Raw genomic sequence first — 21,171 nt, 5'->3', positions numbered from 1 at the left:
GGCCGGGGAGGGGGGCCGCTGGGGGAGGGCGGCGGGCGGCTGGGGCGCCGCGTTGGCTCTGGGTGCTGATCGGCCTTTTTTCTCTTCCCGGCGCAGACCTGTCGCTGCTCCAGGAGGATCTGCAGGAGGACGGGGACGGACGTGAGTGGCTCGGCCCCACCGTCGCGGGTGGCCTGGGGGAGCCTGCGCGGGGCGGCAGGAGGCAGGCGGGACGGACTCGGGGACTCGCTGCGGAGCAGGAGACGGCCCGCGTGGCCCGACTTCGGCCTCCACCCCATAGGGGTCCGTGGGCCTGCGGTCGGCGGCGGCTGTTGGGGACGCCGAGGCCGGTGGGCCTGAGGTGTGAGTGGGGACGTGGGGTGTGTTGTCCGCACCCCTCACCCCTGAGCAAGAGCAGGAATTACCGCACCGCTCCTCCGGGAATCGAGGCTCCCCGGCCAGGCCTCATATTGTGCGGACTTCACAACTAGGGTTTTACTCTTGGCTCTTGGCAGCCGTACACCCGCTCCAAGTGACTTGTAAATTACGGGAAGGTTAGAAGGTGTGGCCTTGACAGCCAGGATTGGGTTTACAGAACAGATTTCTTTCATGCAAAACATTGAAAACTCATCCATTTCTTCAAATGCTAACATTGCAGCTTCCTTTGAGATAACTGAAGTTTTAAAGAGTTAATTCTTTTATACATTAAAAAAAATCGAACTTTGTTATGGTTTCCATCACGCTTGACAACTTGGGTTGATGACAGAAAAAGAAAGGAGTTAATTAATTTTATAGGGAAAGAAGTTTATAAGGTGCATCTCATTTTAAATAACTTCTGTTAATGCAAATGTTCCAAAGTAGTGACCTATAGGAAAAATCAGTAGGCTTTAAAGTGCATATTAGCGGAAAAGAGTGTGCAAAACATATTGTGTATTCCTTGGACACTTACGCCAATAAATTGTGCTGAGTTGAGATGTTTACCATGGTAGACTTGCTGTATAGTTGGGGAAAGATTGCTTGAATAGGACTTTACAGTGGCCTAATACCTGTGTAAATAATTCAGAGATGGCCAGGTTTAAAATGGCTCTTCTAAATAACTGTGTAGTTAACCCTTCACATTATCTAATGTAGTTCTCCTGACTCACATTAAACCCTCAAATTTTATTTTAAAGGATTGTACAAAAGAGTTTCAGTTTACCATGTCAGTTTACAAGTACAATGCATCTTAATCACTGCCATCTCTTTCATAATTTTCCTTACCTCATTCAACTCCACTCATCCCTTCAGTTTTCCTGTTCAGTTTTCACATATGTACCTTGAATATTAGGATTGCTTTTTCCCTTCCTCTCCTCATAACACTTTTATAGTATTTTAAAAAATACTCTCAATATTCCTAAATTACAAAATCTCCCTCACTTTGCTCAAAACAACTAGGAAGCTGGAACTTAGGTGTAGGGGAGAGAGGTCAAGGAGATGGGGTTAGAGATAAGAGGAGAGGAAGGGAAAAAGCAGTCCTAATATTCATTTACCTGCCTAATAGCAAGCTTAGCATCTTAGTTTCAGGTCTTTTGCAAGGTTTGGATCAGAGAGGTGGCTATTTTTGTATTTTTATATTTTTTTTCCCTGTGTGTGTATTGGTTCTAGAGCTTGTTGGTATCTGAGCTTTTTTGCTCACTGTACCACTTGAGCTCCACTTCTGACTTTTTCATAGTTTTGGAGATATGAGTCTCATGGACTTGCCTGTCATGACTGACTTTGAACTACAATCATCAGACCTCAGCCTCCTAGGATAGCTAGGGTTATAGGCATAGGCCATTGGCATCCCCCTGTTTATGCTTCCTTGGTCTTGTGTTAAGATTTATGGAAGATTCACTTGAGGATTTATGATTGTGTTAAAAACATCTGAGTATGAAGTGACAAGCACCCCAAAAGGAAGAGATGCAGTTCATATGTCCTTGACCACCAGGGAATAGTATGGAAGGAAAGGCACAGCTGGGAAGGAACTGCTAAGCTTCTAGGTCTGAGGATAATGGGTGTGGAAGGAAAGTTACATTGTGGGTGGAGACTGTCTAGAATCTTAGTTATCAGCACAGACAGAAGTCAGACTGCCTTATTGCATTCTGACTTTGCCAACTCATTTGACCTCTCTCTGCCTAACTTTAGCCCTTTTTGAAATTGTAAATATTCCTTACTTTATAGAGTTGTTCATAGATTAACATGAATTAATGTGTGTGAGGCACTTAGAATAATACCTGGTAAATAGCAATTCTTATGCTTAAAGAGCATAGGTCCCTTAAAGGAAAAGCAGAGAAAGGAATATTCATACTGACCATTACAGAATCAATGTGCATAAAATTGCTGCTAATGCTTTCATTGAACTTTTTTTTGTTTTATAGGTTCTGTTCCTTGTTCAGTTTGTTTAGGATAAGATCTTAAGGTAGCAGAACAAGGGTGCTTAAGCCTGTAATCCTTGGTTTTTGGGAGGGTGATTTTGGGAGATCTGTGTTTAGAGACAGCTGAGGTGTAAAAGTTCATGGACTCCATCTCTGCCAGTGGCTGGGTGTGATGGTGCACTCTTGTACACCGGCTTCTTGTGCACACTGACTACAGAGGAAACAATGACTGGGCATATTGTCACGTGGCTGTCATTTCTAGCATCTAGGTGAAGCATGGTATTGCAGTTGATGCAAGACCTTACTTGGACAATAACCAATGCAAAAATGGTCTAAGAGGTATTGTTCAAGAAGTAAAATTTCTGCTTTGCAAGCATAGGCCAGGAGTTCAATCTCCAGTACCAAGAAAAAACAAAAACCCAACTAAACCTTAGGGCATTTGAAGATACAATTCATTTACATATTTATAGTTTAAATACTTAGGACTAACTTCTGATTATCCTCATTTGCTAAAGTTTTACCTAGAATATTCAGGAACAGAATTAAAAAAAATTGTTATTATAAAGGTGATGTACAGGAGGTTAGAGTTACCTAAGTCAGGTAATTAGTACATTTCTTTTTTGATAATATCACACAGAATCTTAAAAAAATTTTTTTTGTTACTATAATGGTTATGTACAGATGGTTACAGTTACAAAAGTCAGGTAAAGAATACATTTCTTTTTGGATAATGTCACCCCTTCCCTCGCTCTCTCCCAGTTTTTCCCTTCTATCCTCACCCACAAGTTGTATATTTCATTTTCAGTATTGTGTCCACACAGAGAATATGGAACATTTGCCATGTATGTAAAGGGAAAAATAATGAGAAAGAAATCTGGTTATAGTACGCACATGCAGTTCAAGATGGTAGTCAGTGGGTGAAAAGGCTTGTCACAATCTAGAGAAGCTGGGGAAAGAAGAGGGACAGAGACTGGAGATAGTGAGTGGTGCTTTGGCTGCCCTTACAGCTTGACCTTTCTGTCTCAGGCAAAACAAATGGAAACCAGTCTGTCTCCAGAAGTAGTTGTACCCCAAGTCCTCCCATATGAGCCACACTAGATCTAAGGCAGTCCTTGGACAGGAAGAAGTTATTTTTTGCTGAAGCTCTAGAACCTTGAGACTGCCTATCTTTAATGTAGAGCTTAGAGTAAGTATGACAGAAGAAAGAGTAAATTTCTGGTAGATAATAAATATGTGGCTGTGAAGACCAGAAGAGGATGTGGGTGGGGTCCAGAGTTTGAAAAGGGAAGGTTGTCAGATTTTAAGCAGATTGCTGGTCTTTTGTTTGTTTTGCCAAGGTATGAACAGTGTGAAAGACTGACTTGGCTGATACCTTTCGAGAAAAAGCTTCTGTCCATCCTAATAAGTGAAAAATAATATTGGATTATAGTTGAAAAGGCCATAAAGTTATTTACAATAAAAATATTTTTAAAGTTTAGAAATATATTAAGACTGCATTATAAAATATACTCTGGGGCTGGGAAAGTGGCTCAGTGGTAGAGTGCTTGCTTTGCATGCATGAGGCCCTGAGTTCAATTCCTCAGCACCACATAAGCAGAAAAAGCCAAGAGTGGCGCTGTGGCTCAAGTGGTAGAGCACTAGCCTTAAGCTGAAGAGCTGAGGGACAGCGCCCAGGCCCAGAGTTCAGGCCCCATGACTGACAAAAATAAAAAAATAAAAAATAAAATATACTCTGAATTTGAAAGTGAAGGCAAACCAGTAATTCTATTTGAGTAGATGTCTCAGCAGATTTCATAGTTGAATACAAACCTTTTTATGTTTTTATGACAACTGTTTCTTGACTAATGGGGAAGTACAAAACTATAATTTTTTGAGTAATATTTCAAATTCTTTTGAAATACACAGTATGAACCTTTCATTTATGCTGGTTACTAGATTTCTAAAGTGAATCAGATAGTTAAATGTCTAGTAAGATTTGATGAGCAAATAGCTATAAAATAATTTTAAAACTTACCAAAGTAGCATATTGAAGAATGTCATTTTCAAAGGATGTTATACAACACTTAGATTATGGTGGCAGATTGTAAAGTGCTGTTTATAGAGGCTGTGAAAAGTCAATTGATGCCCAGGATACCAGTTTTGTTTCTTCAAATAAAACTCCTAAGTTTAGGAAGAATTTTCACGTAGGCCTTCTGATTTAAAATATTTAATGTTAAGTGTTATCCTCCTCAGTTGCTCACTTTACATCATTGAGCAGACCAAACTTTGTGTATTGTGATTTATTTGTGGCCATTAATTTAGGGTGCTATGTGTTTAGCCTTGGGTGGGGTGGACTTTGGGTGTAATTTTAGTTATATTTAGACTTTTGTTCACTTACGTTTCCTTTGTAACTTAGCACACTGTTGAAGAGTTTTTGATGCTCTTCAATCAGCTGGAGTGAAGTGTACTTCACCACTGATTTTTTCCACTGTTAAAGTTTTAAAATCCTTTCACACTGTTTTTTGGTCTCAAGGACAGTGTTGAAATTGAGTGCAGAAATGAAAGATCCGAACCGAGTAAGGATGATTGCCCTGGGTGCTTTCTGTTCAGTCTCCAAGACTTCTACCTGCCACTGAAAACCAGTTCTGAAAAACTTTATACGTAGTCCTTGCAACTGGGGGAGGTGAGAAATATGAAACTGGAGCTGTGTCCAGTGACAGATGGAATAATTCAAACAGCCTAGCATAATGCCCTTGATTGGTGACACTTAGGTGTTAGAAATATTTGAAGAGCAGAGCATAGTGGTACATACAGGTCTGTAATCCTTGTGAGGTGGAAGGAGATTCTGGAGGTCAGCCTGAGCTATATAGTGAAACATTGCAAAAACAAAAAAAAAACGAAATTTGAGGAGTTATTAGACATCCTAGGAAGGAGTGTCTTAAGATGGTTTTAGTGAGACTTACATATGTATAGAATCATTTAATGATATCATGGCTACCAGTTCCTCACACAAAATTTTTTAAAAAAGAAGAGAGGAAGCCAGGCACTGATAGCTCATACCTATAATCCTAGTAACTAAGGAGGCTGAGATCTGAGGATTTCCATTTAAAGCCAACCCAGGTAGGAAAGTCTGTGAGACTTACCTCTAATTAACCACTCAAAAACTGGAAGTGATGCTATGGCTGAAAGTGGTAGAGCACTAGGCTTGAATGAAAGAGCTCAGGGAGAGAGCCCAAGCCCTGAGTTCAAGCCCCATGACTGACACCCTTGCCCCTCTCCCCCCCAAAAAAAGGACAGTCCTTTGTACCTGTGCCTGAGTTTGTAGCTGCAAAAAGAAGATAAAAGTTTGCTTATTAAACTATTATTATCTTATATCTACATTTGTATATTTATTTTTAATATCTGGAGTTACAGGATTTTTCTCTCGCTGTAACAATTTTTTTTCTTTGTACCTATCCTGGGCTTGAACACTGTGCCTAGGTTGTTGTCCTTAAGCTTTTTTGCTGAAGGCTAGTATTCTACCACTTGATCCACACCTCAACTTCCCTGTCTTTTGTAGTTGGTTGGAGATAGGAGTCTCTGGACTTTCCTACTCAGGCTGGCTTCTAACCTCAATTCTCTTCTCATTCCCCTGAGTAGCTAGGATTACAGGTGTGAGCCACCAACATCCTGCTGTAAAGAATTTTTGCCATCATATCCCTGGTGGGTTTGGCAGTCCCTAAACTTGAGTTAGGGTTGAGTTTTGAGTTTGACTTGTATTTGAGAATAAATCTAATTTAACATTTTGGCACAAGAGCAAGCAACATACCTGCCAGGATGGTAAAAATGCCTGTCATTTTTGTGCTGTCATCATTTGTGCTAATGGGTCTGGAACCTGTTCTGCTTTTTAGGACCTATCTTTGAGGTTGAGATAGATCACCTTAGGTTCTCTCTGCCCAGATCCATTCCTTTATGCCTCCTGCCTTTTAAGTTAGCCCCCTAGAATTAGGAGCAAACATTTTCTGGTTTGGTAGGTATTTGAATATTTATCATGCAGTAATTCTCGAATATATTATGGTGTGGTTTTGTAGGGAAAGGAGCCCCAGGTTATATAAGCTTTAGATTTGGGTTCATATTCTGGTCCTGCTGTTTAAATTTTTGATTATTTTGAGCAAGTTACTTAATTTCTTTTCAACTTGTTTGTTTTTGAGACAGGTTGTCACTATGTTGCCTAGGCTGCAAATGAACTCTGGATCTTCATGCCTCAGCCTTCTGATTACTAAAGCTTCTATTACAAATAAAGTTTTTACAGACATTTCATGTACAATATCTTGTGTAGAATAGTATGTTCTTTTGTTTTTTTAAAAAAATGTATTTCGCTGTAAAATGGCTGTTTAACTTTTTGAGAAATTGCAAGTTTTTCTTGAGTCATTGTACCCTGTTGCACGTACCAGCAATGTGAGGCCTAGGCCTTTGTTCTTCCTTGCCAGTCCTCTATAAACCATCTTAACTTTGAATATGCTGGTTGGTTTGAATATACTGTGGTCTGAATTTGCCTTTTGTTAATGACCTATTATGTCTTATCTTCTCATGGTTATCTTATCTGTTGCCTGCCACAAATGATCTGTTCACTTTTTTTTTTTTTTTTGGTTGTGGGGCTTGAACTCTAGGCCTGAGCGCTGTCTTTCAGCTCTTCAGCTCAAGGCGAGTGCTCTACCACTGGAGCTACAGCGCCACTTCAGGTTTTCTAGTTGTTTATTGGAGAGAAGAGTCTCACGGACTTTCCTGCCCAGGCTGGCTTTGAACCAGGATCCTCAGATCTCAGCCTCCTGAGTAGTTAGGATTACAGGCGTGAGCCACCGGCGCCCGGCTATCTGTTCACATCTTTTGGGGCCTGAACTCTGGGCCTAGGCGCTGTTCCTCAGCTCTTCAGCTCAAGGCTAGCGCTCTACCACTTGAGCCACAGCACCACTTCCGGCTTTTTTTCTTTTTGCTTATGTGGTGCTGAGGAATTGAACCCAGGGCCTCATGCATGCAAGGCAAGCACTCTACCACTGAGCCACCTTCCTAGCCCCAGGTTTTTATAGATTCTGAAACAAGTCCTTTATTAGATATGTGCTTTGCATATATTTTCGAGTGTTTGTATTTTGTCCATTTTCTTCATGGTATATTTAGGGGAGAAATTTTGAATTTTGGTGTTTTAACTATTTCCTTGATCATGCTAAGGAGAGTTATTGAGTTTGCTGAGCTTTTTGGAAATTAGGAATGGGAGTTAGATCTTGTCACTTTTTCTGTGTTTATTAAGAGGAATATATATATGTATATATTTTTTTCTATTTTAGTTTTTCAACATAATGTTCTTTTGCTTTTTTGGAATAAGTATTATTCATTTTGGAGGAAATGTTGAACTTACACAAAAGCAGATAAACTACTGTATGTCACATTCAGCTTCAGCTTCATCTAGCCCATCCTAAGGGTGGAGTTTTGAGGAAAGGAAGTGCAGCTGAGTGGCTGCTTACAGGAGGTAGATGCTCCACAGTGTCACTACTGAGGTCTGAATTTAATTTTAAACTCACTTTACATTTAAGTATATTGAATTTGTTTTTGTATAAATAATATATTTTGTTTAGTATTTAAGTTGTTGAAGATTGATGGTAATTTGGGCCTGAGGGAGCTTTTGGACTCCCTATAGAAAAAATTAGTTAATAACCGGTCATTGGGTTATTAAAAAGCCTATAAGGAAAAAGGATTTTCGGCGAAGGGAACAAACAGCAGAATTAAGATGTATAGTGTCCACACTGTGGAAGTGCTTTTGAGTAGGCTACACGCTTTACTATCAGGTGAATTTAGAAAATATGATCTTGCCTCATTTCAAAATAAACATGCCACTTTCCTTCTCTTTTATACAGTTCCCTTTATTTAGTCTGTATTATTTTGAGGACTGCCGTTTAACCCCAAAATCTGTTCTCAGATATTCAAATCCCTTATTAAATGACATGTTTGCTGAGTGCCGGTGGCTCACAGCTGTAATCCTAGCTACTCAGTAGGCTGAGATCTGAGTATTGCTGTTCAAAGCCAGCCTGGGCAAGAAAGTCTGTGAAACTCTTATCTCAAATAAACCACTAGAAAAACTGGAAGTGGTGCTGTGGCTCAAGTGGTAGAGCACTGTCCTTGAGCTGAAGAGCTGAGGGACAGCGCCCAGGCCCTGAGTTTAAGCCCCACAACAGCAAGAAAGAAAAAGAGGGAGGGAGGGAGGAAAGGAAGGAAAGAAAGAAAAAGAAAAAAAAGTGAAAAAGTGAAAGAACTTTTTTTGTCAGTTGTGTGGGCTGAACTGTGGGTCTGTCCCTCAGCTCTTCAGCTCAAGGTTAGTGCCCTAGCAGTTGAGCCACAGAACCACTTTGGCTTTTTTTCTACTTTTGTGGTACTGGGCCTCATGCATGTGAGGCAGACACTATACCACTGAGTCAACTTCCCATCCCCTGAAAAACTCCCATTTTTGATAACTGAAAAAGTGAGCAAGAAAATAGTGGTGATCGGAGAGTCAGGAGGAGGAGCTGATTTTTTTTTTTTTTTTGATCAGTTGTGGGGCTTGAACTCTGGGCCTGGGCGCTATCCCTCAGCTCTTTAGCTCAAGGCGAGCGCTCTACCACTTGAGCGACAGAGCCACTTCCAGTTTTCTGAGTGGTTTATTGGAGATAAGAGTCTCACAGACTTTCCTGCCCAGGCTGGCTTTGAACCACAATTCTCAGATCTCAGCCTTCTGAGTAGCTAGGATTACAAGCATGAGCCACCGGCGTCCGGCTGGAGGAGCTGATTTTATAAGGTTCATACAGACAGTTGGGTTTTCACAATATAGTACCAGAATGAAGTGTGTGCAAGCAGGAATGTGGGATCAGGACAAAGGAAAATTAGGCATATCTGCATTGTATGTGATAGACATGACACAGTTTACCAAAGAGAGGGAACGGGGTGCATTTTGTGCTCCTTTAACAGAATATCCATGCTGCGTATTCCTAAAAAATAGAAGCTTATTGACACCTGGTCCTGGAAGTTGGGAAGTTCTAAATTAAGGGATTATTGCATCATCTGACAGCAGCAGGGCAAAGAGAAAATGAGGTGGCTTAGTTGAAGTCACCTTTTTGTGTGTGTATGTGCCAGTCCTCGTGCTTGAACTCAGGGCTTGGGCACTGTCCTTGAGCTTTGTTTGTTCAAGGCTAGAGCTCTACTGCTTCAGCCATAGCTCCACTTCTGGCTTTTTGGGTTCTTAGTGGAAATAGGAGCCTCACAGACTTTCCTGCCTGGTCTGGCTTTGAACTGTGATCCTCACATCTCAGCCCTGAGTAGCTAAGATTACAGCCACAAGCCACTGATGCTTAGCAGAACTCTCATTTTTATAAGGAGCCAAGTGTCACATTTATGAGGCCAGTGACCCCCAAGACCCATCTATCACCATTAAGTACCACCTCCCAAAACTTTATATTAGGGACCAAGCTTCTAACATGAACTTTGTATGTATGTGCCAGGACTTGGACTTGGAATCAGGACCAGGGTGCTTTCCCTTAACATTTTCACTCAAGGCTAGTGCTCTGCCACTTGAAGCACAGCTCTCCTTCTGGCTTTTTGGTGATTAATTGGAAACAAGAGTTCGATGGACTTCTGCCTGGGCAGGATACAAACCTCGATACTCAGATCTCAGCCTCCTTAATAGCTAGGATTTAGGATTATAGGTGTTAGCCACAGTGCCTAGGGACTTTTTAGGGACACATTTAAACCAAGAGTTTGTATGTGTGTGCCATGTACAAGTGTGTGATTATCACAGTGAGGGATGTGCATTAGCACAGAGAAGAGATAACCACATGAATGTAACACTAGTCCAAGAAGACAGAATTGTGTAGAGTGTTGACATTGTGACGTGTTGTGGAGAAGTAAGATCATGGATAGGAAAAGGGCCTGGTTTATGAGAAGAGGCACAGTAAGGAAAAATGGGCATTTTCTATTGCTCCTATTCACAGAATATATGTAGTGTCCACAAATCTTGTTTTGCCTTCACTCTGGTAGCATCATTTATGTAGCTGAGCCCAAGAAGAGATGGTTGGTATTTAAGAGTGTTGTTGGGTAATTTATGTCATTATATAGTGGCAGCTAGATGAGAATCATGTGTGGAATGACGTCAGTGCAGGAACAGTACTTTATCTCCTGCAGTGGTCCAAAGTGTGTCAGTAGTAAAGTGCTGCTTAGTGTTACATTTAAACTTTGTCTCTTGCTTTTGTCAGCTGCCATATCCTCTCCCATTGGAAACAATAAAATTGACTACAAGATAGTAGTCAATAGGAATAGTAGTTGACTTATTCAGGATGCTTCCAAGCACTCAGAGGTTTAGGTTATCTTCTGAGAAGTATGGTTTAAGAATAGTAAGTTCAATTTGTGTGTGTGTGTGTGTGTGTGCGCGTGCGCCTGGTACCGTGTGCCTGGTACTAAGGCTTGAACTCAGGGCCTTGGCCTTAGCGTCTTTTGGCCTTGTCACTCAAGGCAACCACTACCACTTGAATCACAGCTCCATTTCTGGCCTTTTGTTGGTTAATTGGAGATAAGAGGCTCATGGATTTTCCTGCCTCGACTTTGAACAGTGATCCTCGGGTCTGAGCAGTTAGGATGGCAGACATGAGCATTTGATAAGATTCAAATTTTTTAATTGAATGAACATGCCAGTAGCTTGATTGTTAGTGTATCTAGGTGTGTTTGACAAGGGATAGAAAGGAATCAATGTAGTTGGATCTAGAAGTGTTCTTTCTTAAGAGTCTTTGTTCCTTCTTCCGTCCATCCTGCTCTTTGAAGCTTAGAGTTAGAAGCAATGGGATAAGGAAGAACTGGAGTTCTCTTAGAATGTTCTGTAAAGATAATGTTGAAAAGTACAGCATGATCTTTGTTATTAATTTTTAAAAAGTGACTATTGTAACTGTCAAATTTTATTTTATAGCACAGTTGAATAAACATATTTGTTGCCCAGACTTGTCTATTGCTCAAAGGACATGACTGTCAAGTTTAGATAGGTTGTTGTTTAGGAAAGTCTGAATCAAATTACATGCAATTTTTAGATAGGAATGGTTTTCCTTAATTTCTTGTGTTTTGGATTTTTCTGCTCAGAATGGCCTTTCTGTCCTGCTTCGCAAGCTCTATTGTATCTTCTAAGGATAGGCTTGACTTGGAAGCCTTTTCTTACTCAACAGGTAGACTAGAAGTCAACAACATATATTAACAACATGTAGTGTTATCTGTGAATTTCATATGTAAAAATTCTTAACCATAGAGCTTTCCTTAGTAGAATGTATCTATTTGTGCACCCATGAATATACGTATCTTCATATGTATGTGCTCACATACACTTTTTATCTAGTTTTCCTATTTCATTTGATGAGTGCCTGATGCCATATAGTAAACAGAAAGCACACAAGTCACATTGACATTTTTTATATCTAAAGCCAAAAGACACAGAGTAGGAGGAAAGTTCTGGTAGTAGACAGAAACTCTGTAAAATTCCTTATAGATATTTATTGTCTTAAACCTCCAGAAAACAAGTATTTTTGTAGGTAAGGAAACATCTGAATTAGATATTTTCTTAAGTTCACATAGTCTATAAGTATCAAAACATGAAATTTGAACCCAGACCTGGCATACCTTCAAAGGCTTTTTCCCCTTTTTCATTCTACTTATTAAGTAAACTTTTTTATTTTTATTTTTTTGGTGCCAGACCTGGTGCTTGAACTCAAGGCCTGACTGCTATCCCTGAGAGCTTTGTTGTGTCGCCCAGACTTTCTTTCCTGGGCTGGCTTTCAACTACAATCCTCACAATCTCAGCAGCTAGGATTACAGACATGAGCCACTGTACCAGCTACAGTGAACTTTTAAACTCACATATTATGTACAATGTTTTACTTAAAACATCTGGAAAGTGGGATATTGGTTTCTGTTTTTTTTAAAATTTTTGTGTTATGTGCAAAGAATTGAGAGTAATATAGAAGCACTTTTTACACTGAGGATTATTTTGTCTATTTTTAAAGACCTAACAATTTTATATTGTTCTATATTAGCAAAATAAATGTCCTTTTAAAATATCTTTGATTCTATTAGGATTCTATTCTGTATTATTAAGATTCCTTAAAAACCTAGTTTTAATATAAAGATTTGTCACATAGCCTCTTCATGGAAATCCTCTGACTTTATATTAAATACTAGGTTTTGCCCGGCACCAGTGGCTCACACATAGCTATTCTGAGGATTGAGGCCGCAATCTGAGAATTGTGGTTCAAAGCCACAGGCAGACAAATCTATGAGACTAATCTCCATAACTGACACTGTGACTCAAAATGGTAGAGGGTTAGTCTTGAGTGAAAAAGCTCAGGGACAGTGCCCAGGCCCTGAGTTCAAATGACCCCCCAACCTCACACACACAAAAAAAGGATTAGGTTTTTGATGAATGCCTATGTAGGTATTGAAAATCTATCTCATGTTGAACTTATAAATGATCTCCCTTTTCCTGCCTCCCCTTTGGCTAGCAAAAACAGTTGAAATACTAAGTTCACAGGGAAAGAGTATCAGGATTTGAGGAAGGTAAATATAACTTGGAAAAAGCATTACAGAATAACCTTTGCTTTTTTTTTTTTTTTTGTCAGCACTTGAACTGTGGGCCTGGCTAGTGTCCCTCAGCTCTTTACCTCAAGGCTAGTGCTCTACCACTTAAGCCACAGTCACTTTCGGCTTTTTCTGTTTATGTGGTGCTGAGGAATCGAACCCAGGGCCTTGTGCAAGGCAAGCACTCTGCCTACCACTGAGCCACCTTCCCAACCCCGACCTTCGTTTTTATGTACTTTTTAGCATTACAAAATTTCAAATGAGTTTAAAGGTAACATATAGTTTTGATTTTTTTTTTTACCTCATCAGTGGAAAATGCCCAATTTTGAGAATTATGAGACCAAGTGTTGCTCTACTTGTAAAGTTCAAGGATCTATAAATGTGTCAGTTGTCCAAAAAGAAATACTACAACAGACTCAAGAGTCTTGAATTACTGACTCTTAAAATTATAAACATTGTTCTTCATCTGTCTGTCTTTATGTCTGTTTCGTCTGATAATAATACAGCCACTACAGCTTTTTTTCTGCTATTTATACTTCTAAAAACTCCTTTTGAGGCTGAGTGACAGTGACTCATATCTGTAATCCTAGCTACTCAGGAGGCTGGGATTTGAGGAAGGAGAAGCCAGCCTGGGCAGGAAAGTTCTTGAGACTCTTTATCTCCAATTAACCATCAAAAAATTGAAAGTGGAGCTGTGGTTCAAGTAGGAGAGCATTAGCCTTGAGCTTAGGGACAGACTCAGACTCTAAATTCAAGCCTCAGGGCTGGTTAAAAAAAAATCCTACCTTCTTGGTTGAAATTATAAACTTAAATATTTGTCTGAGGTACACAAGCCATAGTGAAATGTTACTAGTTTTCATTAGTGTTTGCCTCTTTACTGAAATGGTCCATTTCTACTCTTTAGTTGGAATTAGGTCTGCTTTTTTGCTGTTTGTCTTTGAGTTTACTGATTACCCTTTAGTATTCCATTCTTCTCTATTCTCTCAAGATTGTAAATTGTTTATCTTTAATTTATATGTATTTAAAGTTACTGTTCTACTTTCAGTGAAGTATGGGAAGACTGGGAATGTGGCTTTAACTGGTAGAGTGCTGCTAACTTGCCTAGGAAGTATGAGGCCCTGAGTTCAAAGCCCAGTTCTGATAAACAATGGGTATTTTGTAGCAGAATAACTGCATTTATTCCCCCTGTGTTATTTATCAATTAAAGATAACTAGCCATGCACTAGTGGTATAGCCCTGTAATTCTACTCTGGAGGATGAGATCTGGGGATCATTTTGAAGCAGGGAAGTCCTAAGACAGTTAGTTGCTAAAATGCTGCAAAGTTCAGGGACAGCACTTGGGCCCTGAGTTCAGGTACTAGGAACAGCATGCTCGTGCACCTGCCCACACACAGACTCCATGATACTGCTACTTATGCCATCCCTTAGGATATATATGGTACTGGATTATTTTCTCAGTTGTGGTATTTTATTATTATTTTTTATTACTGTTTGTTTTTCCTTGTAACTTGTGACAAGTATTTGCAGTATGGCTGAGTAAGACTTAAAAATGAGATTCATGCTCTTATCAGTATAATCACAGATTGATAAAGAAGTAGGTGTGGGGATACTGTAATCGCAGCACTCAGATTGAGATAGAAGGATCCTGAGTTCAAGGCCAGTGCTACATAGAGAAACTCTGGCTTAAAGAAACTAAAGAGAAAAAAAGTTGGTGAGAAAATGTTTGAAATGGCTTAAGCTGGCAGTGGATCTTAGAAGTAGTACTAGGAAATTAAGAAGTAAGCTGTGTCACTGGTGTCTGTTGCTAACCAGGATTGATAGAGTGTGTAACAAAAGATTGCAACAAAATGTGATTTGGGTACATTGTAGAATTATATTTCTTCAATATAGTTGTAATACAGTGGGTTTATTAAAATAGGCTCTCTCTAAAGACATATAATTATTACCTAAATGTGAGATTTAGTACTCTATATTTTAGCTACAGTGTTCCAAGCTTGTCTTAAACACAGTAATGTTTGACAACAGCCACCATGAGTCTTGCCCACTGCTCCTCGTCTTGTGTAGACAACAATCATTATTTTTAATGTCTATCTTTAAGATAGACTTGAGTGAGACTCTATGAAACAGTTTGGTCATAGTCATAGAATTCTAGAGCCTGCATAAAGGTGCCCTTAAGAAGTCATGCTAGCTCAACAGTCTTAACATTATGAAGGCGAAAACAGAGCCCAAATGAGTGTCCAAGTGGTTTTTACAGCTCTTCAATTCATAATGAATAAGGTACTTGCTAGAAGCTCTGTTAATATTTTCTGTGCTATGTAATTATGTACATGTTTAGGTGTTAGTTTTAATCCCATTTGATAATTTTTGCCTTTTAATTGTAATCTTTGAGACCAGTAGCCCTCAATATACTTCATGATCAGATTTAAATCTCTTACTGTGCTATTTTTCTGTCTGTTGTCTCATCTCTTCTTTCCTCTCTTTTTTTTTCTTTTGGTTGAATATTTATGGCCTTTATTGATTTATTTTTATGTCTTTGGTGATGTAAAAAAATAGTGGCTGCTTTAGAGTTTATTTGTGTGTGTGTGTGTGTGTAACAGTCTACTTTTGTATAATGTGTATCTTCATATCGTGTAAGGAATTTACAAGGGTATAGGTTAACCTTTGCTGCTTTGTGGTGATTATCATTTTCCTACTACATATGTTATGAATTCTAAATACATATTCTCAAAACAGTATTACTATAGTTAATTCTGTTTTTAAAAGATTCAAAAAATAAGAAAAACCCACATTTGCCCACATTCTTGACATTTCTAACATTATTTGTTGCTTAAAATTTTTTTTTTATTATAAAGGTGATATACAGAGGGGTTACAGTTACAAAGATCAGGTAATGAATACATTCCTTTTGAGACAGTGCCAACCGCCCCTTTCCCTCACTTTCTCCCAGTTTTTCTAAAATGATTCCCATCTTTTTTGGGGGTAGAGGGTACTTTAATTAATTACTTTAACAAATTAATATTTGTTCTAGCACGTTTATGTTGTTCCAGATGTCAGTTTTTGCATATCTTAAGAAAAGCCCTTTCTTTATCTTCGTATCTGAAAGATACCAGATTTTAAAAGTGGTAGGTAGGTTGACTAAAGTTGTTGTACTATTTGCTGTTTGGTATTGGTTTGATATTGAGTCTGATCTTATTCGTATGTTTGTTCTCTGTGAAAGCTGAGTTTTTCTGGGGTGAATAATTTTTATTACTAGCTCATTGAACTGGTATATTTTTCTTGCTCATGAGATTTACTAAATCATTTGATCAATAATAGTTTTCACCAAGTTTGGAAGCATTTTGTTTATTATTTCTTTGATTTCCTCCCTCCTTCCTTCCCTCCTCCTTTCATGTCAGTCCTGAGCTAGCTTAAGGCTAGTGCTCTACCACTTGACTCACTTCTGATGATTTGCTGGTTAATTGGAGATGAGTCTCTGACTTTTTTTTTCCCTGTCTGGCTTCAAACCTTGAACCTCAGCTTGCCTTCTAAGTAGCTAGGATTACAGGCATGAGCCACAGATGCCCTGCTTCTTCAATATTTCTTATATTTTTCTTGAAGTTGTCCTTTCAGTTAAATAGTGCTCTGTCTCAATCTATGTTTTTGTTTTGTTTAGGATATTTTTCCTCATGTTGTATCTTTAGGATCACTGATATTTTCTTCTGTATTTCTAATTTGCTCTTGATCTCAATCCATGTGGTATTTTTCATCTCATTATTTTTAGGTGTTTTTGATTTTAGTGTTTTTATGGTTTGTACTCAGATTTCCATACTTTGTAGGCAAATGTTCTACTACTTGGACCATGCCTCACCCCCCCCCTCTTTTTTTGTGCTGGTTCCGGGGCTTGAATTTAGGGTCTGGGTGCTGATCCTTAGCTTTTTTTTTGGTGGGGGGTAGAGGGTTTCCAGTCGTGGGGCTTGAACTCTTGGCCTAGGTGCTGTCCCTCAGCTCTTCAGCTCAAGGCTAGTTCTCTACCACTTGAGCCACAGAGTCATTTCGGTTTTCTGGTGGTTTATTGGAGATAAAGAGTCTCACAGGGACTTTCCTGCCCAGGCTGGCTTTGAACCATGATCCTCAGATCTCAGCCTTCTGAGTAGCTAGGATTACAGGTGTGAGTCACTGGTGCCTAACTGATCCTGAGCTTTTTGATTAAGAGTACTGCTCTACCACTTGAGCCACAGCTTAATTTTTGTTTTTTTGGTGGCTAATTGGAGATAAGAGTCTTGGAGACGTTTCTTCCAGTGCTAACTCTGAACCTTGGTTCTTGTATCTCAGCCTCCTGAGTAACTAGGATTACAGGAATGAGCCATAAGCTATTTTCTTTAAAAACTAGAGCTGGGTAGGTGGCTCAGTGGTAGAGTGCTTGCCTAGCATGCATGAGGCCCTGGGTTCATTCCTCAGCATCACATAAGCAGAAAAAGCCAGAAGTGGGGCTGTGGCTCAAGTGGTAGAGCGCTAAAGCTGAAGAACTGAGGGACAGCACCCAGGCCCAGAGTTTCAGGCCCCTGGACCCAACCAAAAAAAAAAAAAAAAAAACCAAAACAACTAGATCAATTGTAACAATGAGATGTACAAGACACCATGTTGAAAACGAGCTTTAGAGTTGGGGTGGGAGGGCAGGGAGAAGTTGGAAGGGATAGTAGGAGAAAAAAATAAAAAAAAAACTAGCTCAATTAAAGATTTCAAAATATGTTTTGTGTTTCTTCTTACTGTATCCATGTTTTCTTGTACCTTCTTGAACATTCCATTGTCTTTCTTTTCATTGTCTTATCTAATTCATCTCTATTACTTCCAGATCTGTTTCTTTTGAAATTTTTTCTACATTATTTCTCTTTCCTGCTTTTGTCATGCCTAGACTTTTTAAAAATTGAATCCTAGACATTATGCCTTTTACTTTATTGAGTGCCAAATATTTTTGCATTCATTTTGGTACTCTTGGATGTTATTCTGAGACACAGAAAGAAAACAGTCTGGTCACTTTGTAGCTTGCCTGATGCCTTGTTAGTCTTATGCTGCATAAGACTATTAGACTAATTATTAGACTAATTATTAGACTAATCCAAGGACACACTTCTTGAAGTACTTGGTCTTGCCCCTTGTATTACAGACTTACTGTGTTTTCTTCTTTTATTGTGAACAGTGGAGAAATAATCTATTCCTGATCCTTTGTGATCACCAGGGTTCTGTTCACCTGATCTTTTCAGATAACCTGCTCTGGATTCTCACATTTATGTTGTTCTAATACTCACCTAAAGAGGCAAAGAAAGGGACCCTATGTGGTGAGAGATATAGTGGTTCATGCCTATAATCCCAGCACTCAGGATTTAAAGCAGGAGGCTTGAGAGTTTGAGACTAGACCTTGTTTTAAAAGACCAAAAAAGAAGGGGACCTTGTATAACCTAGTGAAGCTTTTCCTTTCTAAATTGTTCCTCTCTGTTTTTCTACCCTGCAAGTTTTCAGTATTGGATTCCTGGCTTCTGCTAGACTGTGTGGGGATCTCTCTTTTCAGGCAGTCAACTAGGGCAGTATAATGGTGCATCATCTTACTGTTTTCTCTGTCAGGGACCATTGCCCTGTGCTGCCTTTTGTCCAGTGTCTGAAACCATTATTTATTGTTTGTGGTCTTTTTTTTCCCAACCCTTTTATTTTTTGATTCTTAAGGTATGAAGGTAAATTTGCCCCTTCATAGATCACCTTTGTCAGAAATTGAATAGTTTTTTTTTATTCAGAACTATTTTAGCAAGTTCAAATATTTAAAAGTAATTGCATTGAATTTTTTGTAGGATTTCTGATAGTGGTGTTTGGCTTAAAAATATTCTCTTAATACCTGTTTAGCCCAAGATTGGCTTTTGCCACTCATTACTTTAAAAATAAGCATTTTTTAAATAGCTAAGCAATAGCATTGGAAATTTGACCAGGAAATGGCTTTTTTTCCCCTGTTACTCATATAACAGCACTTGGGAGCAGTTTGTTATGTGTTGTTTTTCTCCTAAGGAAAATGGATGACAAAGATAAAATCTAATTTTGAGTGAAGAACAGCTTATTTAAAAAATAAAGTGCTTACTTTGTGCCAGGCAGTATTCCTGGAGATAAAGCAGTGTATTAAGTGAAAATTCAACCCAGATCTTAATGTGGGTTACTAGACTACTGACTTTTGAGTTAGTGACATATGCTGATTGGGAAAAGTCAGTCAGAAATGCAAACTATGAATAAGAAAAATGTGCATTTAGAGAAAAGCCTGGAATAGTATTTACATCTGCCCATTTGCCTTAGCTCTAGGCTCCTTTTCCCCTGATGTTATGAGTTTTCTATCAATTTTCTATCAGTTGCCTCTGTTTATTTCTAGAACCTCAACTTATACTTATTTGTCTGTTTCAAATATTTCTCCTCTTTTAGATATTGGGAACAAAATGTTCCTTATGGCTGTATGTGGCTCAGTGAGTGAATCTAATGGATTCCCACACAGCTGCAAGCTGGAAATAGTATAAAACAAACGTTGGAAACCTTATTTTATATGTAGTATTTTCTCTTACATTTTTCTTGACCTCTTCAGTAAATATGATTTGGCTTCTTGAGTTTCATACCATGGAAAATTGCCCTTGCTAGTAACCAAGATGCTACTTACCATGGCACAGGAGTCCAAATTCAGGAGCAATCTTTTGATCTTCCCATCCTTCATAAGCAATAGATGCTGTTCAGTCATACCTTCCAACTCTGTTTGCTTACTCCCTTTGAAATCATGATCTCCTGGTTAGGTTTTATCTATTTTTTTCTTGGTCTTCTCTTCCTCCTCCTCCACCTCAGGCAGGTTCCTGGACTTTTATAGTTTGTACATGGTTCCATCATTTTTAAATAGATTGTTTTTTCTACAGAGGTTTTGTTCTAAGGCAGAAGCATTAGTCATTAGTTTCCTAAACATCTAGCCTAGTACTTGGCATAAGTATATTTAATAAATGCAAATACTAGTAATTTTCAGCTTTCTTCTAGTAAGTGAAGTGAGAAACTATAATTTCATTTGTTTTCTCTTCTACATTGAGTTTCTGTAGCCTTTGGCTTTTGTGCTTCTTAGAGGCCAGTGATAACACATTTGTAGCAAGAGGAAAGTGTCCTTCAACCTTTCCTGGCATCCAGATTGATCTTGATTCTTTTGTAGTTGTTGCAACTTTCCAGAAACGTTTATGCTGCTTTCAACAGGCAAGGAATGCTTTTTAGCTTCAGAGTGTTATAAGGAGTATTTCTGGTGTCTCTGATAGTTGGTGTGGATGACTACAGCTCAGAGTCTGATGTGATTATTATACCTTCAGCCCTGGACTTCATCTCACAAGATGAAATGTTGACGCCACTGGGAAGATTGGACAAGTATGCTGCAAGTGAGAACGTATTTAACAGGTATTGGTATATTCTTTTCACTAATGTGAAAGTTGAAAGTGGGGGATATTCATTTCAATGGAGAGAACATTATCAACTTAAAGTAGGTACTAATGAATATACATTTTATTATTAATCACAACATGACCTTATTGCAGATACTTACTCCTTGATCCTAGTAAGTATAGACTTACTCTGCTTTTTTGGCAAGCGAAAACCTCTGCCTTTTTTGCTGTTGGGCACAATTTTGGTATTAGTGTAATTTGCTTATTGGCAAGTGGAATAGTGTCCTTTAATGAGAAGATATTGTACACCTTCCGTGTGTCCAGAGCCCAGCATGCTTCTTAGAAGTGCTTTTCTCTCCATCTGTAGTCTACTGGCCACTGTATCAGACTAAAGGTCTTTGGTTTTTTTCCCTTAAGTTTTGTCAGATTTTTTGAGATGTTATATAAAACTCCTACTAGCGAAGATAACATGAATATAGCCATATGGCAGTGGCTTATGCCTGCAATCCTAGCTACTCAGGAAGCTGAGATCTGAGATTGGCAGTTCAAAGCCAGCCTGGTCAGGAAAGTCCATGAAACTCTTATCTCCAATTAACCACCAGAAACCAGAAGTGGCACTGTTGCTAAGTGGTAGACTGCTTGCCTTGAGCTGAAGAGCTCAGGGACAGCACCCAAGCCCAGAGTTCAAGCCCCATGACCGACCCTCCCCCCGCCCCAAAATGAATATATTTCCCAATATTAGGATAGCTGAGGAAAAATTGAAATGAATCATCAGTGATTTTAAGATTTGCCATGTCTTATTA

General features: G+C 39.0%; 1 protein-coding gene across 2 annotated transcripts in view; it reads left to right on the top strand.

Moving 5' to 3' along the window:
- Ppp4r1 (protein phosphatase 4, regulatory subunit 1) overlaps positions 1 to 21,171 on the top strand; it is a 67,246-nt gene that overhangs the window by 462 nt on the left and 45,613 nt on the right. For both annotated transcript variants that reach the window (XM_013036396.1, XM_013036395.1), the window contains exons 2-3: positions 97 to 141; positions 20,300 to 20,384. In XM_013036396.1, the coding sequence (XP_012891850.1) occupies positions 20,326 to 20,384 (59 nt within the window). In that variant the 5' untranslated portion in view covers positions 97 to 141; positions 20,300 to 20,325. The remainder of the gene's footprint in view (positions 1 to 96; positions 142 to 20,299; positions 20,385 to 21,171) is intronic.

Source organism: Dipodomys ordii, unplaced genomic scaffold (genome assembly GCF_000151885.1).
Source record: "Dipodomys ordii isolate 6190 unplaced genomic scaffold, Dord_2.0 Scaffold283, whole genome shotgun sequence".
Taxonomy (NCBI): Eukaryota; Metazoa; Chordata; class Mammalia; order Rodentia; family Heteromyidae; genus Dipodomys; species Dipodomys ordii.
Note: the sequence above shows the minus strand (reverse complement) of the source record. Positions and strands in the feature narration are given on the sequence as shown.